Below are 3,526 nucleotides of genomic sequence, written 5' to 3'. Positions count from 1 at the left end.
TTTAAGTTAATAAATGAAATCTTACCTTATCAGCAATATTACATTTACATGTTGTAGCAACATGAGAGCAAAAAAATTTTTATGCTATAATCACTGATTTTAATTTGTCTCTATTAAGAATTGCACCCATTATAATAATTTACTGTTTTAGCTTCCAAAAGATTTTTTTTTTTTTTACAAAATAGCCTTCTAAAGAAACAAATGATGATTTGGCTGGTATTTTGTCTTTTCAAAGATAAGAATTTGACATAATACACCTATTTTTTTTGATAAGTGATACATATTGATCCAACCCTTTTCTAAAATATTTGAAAAATTATTTAAAATGTACATAAAAACCAGAGAAAAGATTTGATCTCTAGACATTTCAATTATTTTCATTGTATTTGATGTCAGGATTTAGCTAAAATGTTCATTATACACGTATACTATGTTACAATGGTGTTTATCTTATAAGAGTAATGCTAGGTAGAAAAAGAAAAACAGCCGGAACTTTCCTTATTTAGCATTCATTAATTGTCGCAACAATTAATGAATGCTAAATAAAAAAAATTATGGCTGTTTTTGACTAATATTTTTTTGTTACCAAACATTTTCTATCTTATAAAAGCCTAAATTATTTATTTCGTCATTAACGGCCTCAACTTATTTTAGAATCAATTATGCTTGAACTGCTACTTACCTCATCCAGGAACTGAGAATAAAAGTAGAATGTACCAAACATTCTGATTCAAGAAGAAAACAAACAAAATTGTTAACAATCCTTAATAATGATAAAATATTTCACTTTTTTTTTCTTTTTTTTATGCACATTGTACCAAAAATATATCCAAGTTACACATGGAGGAGGTATGCAATTAATAAGAAAACCCAAGAAATACGCACGTTTATAATCTATACAAATATGTAACAATTAATATCCACTCCAAATTAAAGCTGGGTTTTAAAATTTCCACTCCCATGCATCATCATCGCATGCATGTCCCCTCCTTTAATTTTATTAGAACTCTCCAAAGATTTTTTCAAGAATTCTCAATAATCAAGTTGTTGAAGAAGATGGAGGCCCAGCGGACTTAAAGGGCTTTTGCTCAGCACAAGAGAGGACATCATGGGGCCCAGCTTCTTCTCGGCCAACACCCATGAGATCAAGATAATAGAGGTAATGAGAAATAACGTTGTTCATGTCATCACCATCAGAACCCTGGCCACAAACTTGGTCACCGTAGAGAACATTGATTGTGGCACCAAAACCTGGGACCCGCTTTGCCAACGTGTCATTCTTAGTTGGCTTCCAGTTGGCATGAAAGGCATCGTGTGGTGAAGGAATGTGCTTGTCTGGTGGGGTCATCCACGTGTGTATTGCTGCTTGGAATGCCAGCGTGGCATTTTGCTCTATGTATTCTGGGTGGTCCAATAGATTCACCTTTAGGGCTTCTCCTATTTTTCCATAGTTGTAGTTCCTGTTCATCATTTATTAGGCATCAAAGAAAGCAAAGTGATTAAATTAAATTAAAAAGAAAGAGGTAGAAAGGGAACCAGTAAATAGGGATGGCGCCACGGCCATAATAAGCGGCGCCAGGGGTGCATGGATAGGTCAACTTGTAGTAGTCATCACAGTAATATTTATCTGGACTCAGTTCCTTGTTGTAACATAATCCCCATGCTAAGGGTCCCCCTGTTGCCACCCCATATCCACCTGAAATCAATTTTTTCATTAATCTTTCTCCAACAATCTCATCAATTTCTTCTAAATGCTACCATAATAATACGGTAAAAACTGAAGTGAAGTTAACTTCGTGTTATTTAATAATTTTTAATTATTAATTTTACATAAAATTAACTGTTTTTAAAATTTTTACTTCATAATATATATAATCTATTCTTTTACTATCTATATATGGCTAGAATCAATATAATCCATTTATTGTATTAATTGATTTCCAATAATTAATTAAAAAATTCTTAAAATTAGTAATTTTAAATATTTTTAATTATTATTTAGTTAATATAAATATTAAATTATTTTTAATAAATAAAATTAATAAATAAAGTTTACTAATTTATATATATAAATTTTAAAAAATATAATTAATTCATTCATATGTACAATTTTTAGTAAATATAAATATAAATTATATATTTTTTGTATGTAAAATTTTTATAAATATATATATAAATTATTGTTGGTTAAATACTAATAAAAACTAATAATATTTGCTAAAAACATGTAGCATTATTCTAATTAATTGACATAAATTTTAAATATACAATTTTAAAATTGTAGATATATATAATTATGATGCTATATCACTTACAAGAAGTCTTGCTTCCCACATGACCAAGAAAAGCAGCAACCTCCTTCATGCCACCAAGCTTTCCACCGGTGGTCCCGAACCCAAGAGGCTGGTACAGCGCGGCGGCCGTGATGAATGACTGGTAATCCCAGAAACCGACGGCATGCGCCACCGGGGAATTCCTCTTTGCAAAGAGGTTCTCAAACTGGTAAGTTTGGAAGAAATCAGAGATTGTCTCGTTACAACAATAAGCAGAGAAACCCTTACACTCCCACCCTTTGTCACAAAGCTTTTTCCCCTTCACTATCTTCACCACCGGCTTCACCGATGATTGTGCATTAACCACACACACCAACGTTGTTCCAAAAACAAACAACAACATCAAAACCCATGATGTTGTTGGAATCTTGTTATTGTTCATCTTCTTCATGTTTTGTGTTATATTCAACGATGATGAGTTGGAGCAAAATTGTGGGAGTTTATTTATAAAAAAAGGAAGAAGTTGAGTGTAGTGTGTAGTGAAAGGGATGGAAAGGGAGTGTGTAACTATTATTAGGAGGGAGAGAATTTTCAAGAGGTGGAGAATGTGGAGCTTTTGCTTCCATTCTCATTCATCTCTACTTTTGATTTGATTACAAGTTAAGTAAAATAACATGTATGGGTGGGTGGGTGGGTGGTTTCAATAAATTAAATGTGCTTAAACAAAATCAAATTACTAAGCTAGCATTGGACCATGGCTTAAAGCATGTGTCATTGTTGCATAAACTGTTTATAATTACGTAAAAGCTTTGAAACGCAACTACAAATTCAAATCACAACAGTTATTAGAATGGATACTTATTGGTTTTTATCCAAATAGCTTTGGACTGTTTTGGTTGTAAATTTTGGTCAGGAAAAAGCCTTTTTAATCCAAAAATAGAATGCATTGACACACATTGGACCTCAAAAAGTAAAATAATAATTTGTTATGTTGCATTTAAAGTCGGGAGATAAAAAATGAAACCAAACAGAGCATATTTCTTTTCCTTTTCACTGAGGGAGAGTTTTTATTGTCATGAAGGAGGGTTTGTTTACAGTCAAGTGAATTGGCTTTGGTCCAATTATTCTCTTGGGCTTGAAACTGAAGAGGAGCGGGTCTTATTAGGCCCAAATAAAGCAAGACCCATCCAATCAATAAATTCCTATTAAATCAGAAATAAAAAACTTCCAATCTTCACCCAAAAAAAAAAAAA

The 3,526-nt window shown here is 31.9% G+C and overlaps 1 protein-coding gene across 1 annotated transcript; it reads right to left on the bottom strand.

Moving 5' to 3' along the window:
* Positions 1–768: 768 nt before the first annotated feature.
* LOC112741674 (chitinase-like protein 2) lies at positions 769–3,113 on the bottom strand. Its single transcript, XM_025790740.3, has 3 exons — positions 2,316–3,113; positions 1,537–1,696; positions 769–1,460 (listed from the first exon to the last, which is right to left on the bottom strand). The coding sequence occupies exons 1-3, from the start codon at positions 2,722–2,724 to the stop codon at positions 1,040–1,042; spliced, it is 990 nt and encodes a 329-aa protein (XP_025646525.1). The 5' UTR covers positions 2,725–3,113; the 3' UTR covers positions 769–1,039.
* Positions 3,114–3,526: the final 413 nt, after the last annotated feature.

The sequence above is a fragment of the Arachis hypogaea genome, chromosome 14 (genome assembly GCF_003086295.3).
Source record: "Arachis hypogaea cultivar Tifrunner chromosome 14, arahy.Tifrunner.gnm2.J5K5, whole genome shotgun sequence".
Classification (NCBI taxonomy): Eukaryota; Viridiplantae; Streptophyta; class Magnoliopsida; order Fabales; family Fabaceae; genus Arachis; species Arachis hypogaea.
The sequence above is the reverse complement of the archived record's forward strand: the minus strand, read 5'-3'. Positions and strand labels throughout refer to the sequence as shown.

Excerpts from the sequence above, each read along its gene's own strand:
- LOC112741674 (XM_025790740.3), bottom strand. The coding sequence starts at position 2,724 with ATGAAGAAGATGAACAATAACAAGATTCCAACAACATCATGGGTTTTG. Across the intron at positions 1,697-2,315 it reads TGTGGGAAGCAAGACTTCTT|GTGGATATGGGGTGGCAACA; the intron begins GTAAGTGATATA and ends AATTGATTTCAG. Across the intron at positions 1,461-1,536 it reads GGCGCCATCCCTATTTACTG|GAACTACAACTATGGAAAAA; the intron begins GTTCCCTTTCTA and ends AATGATGAACAG.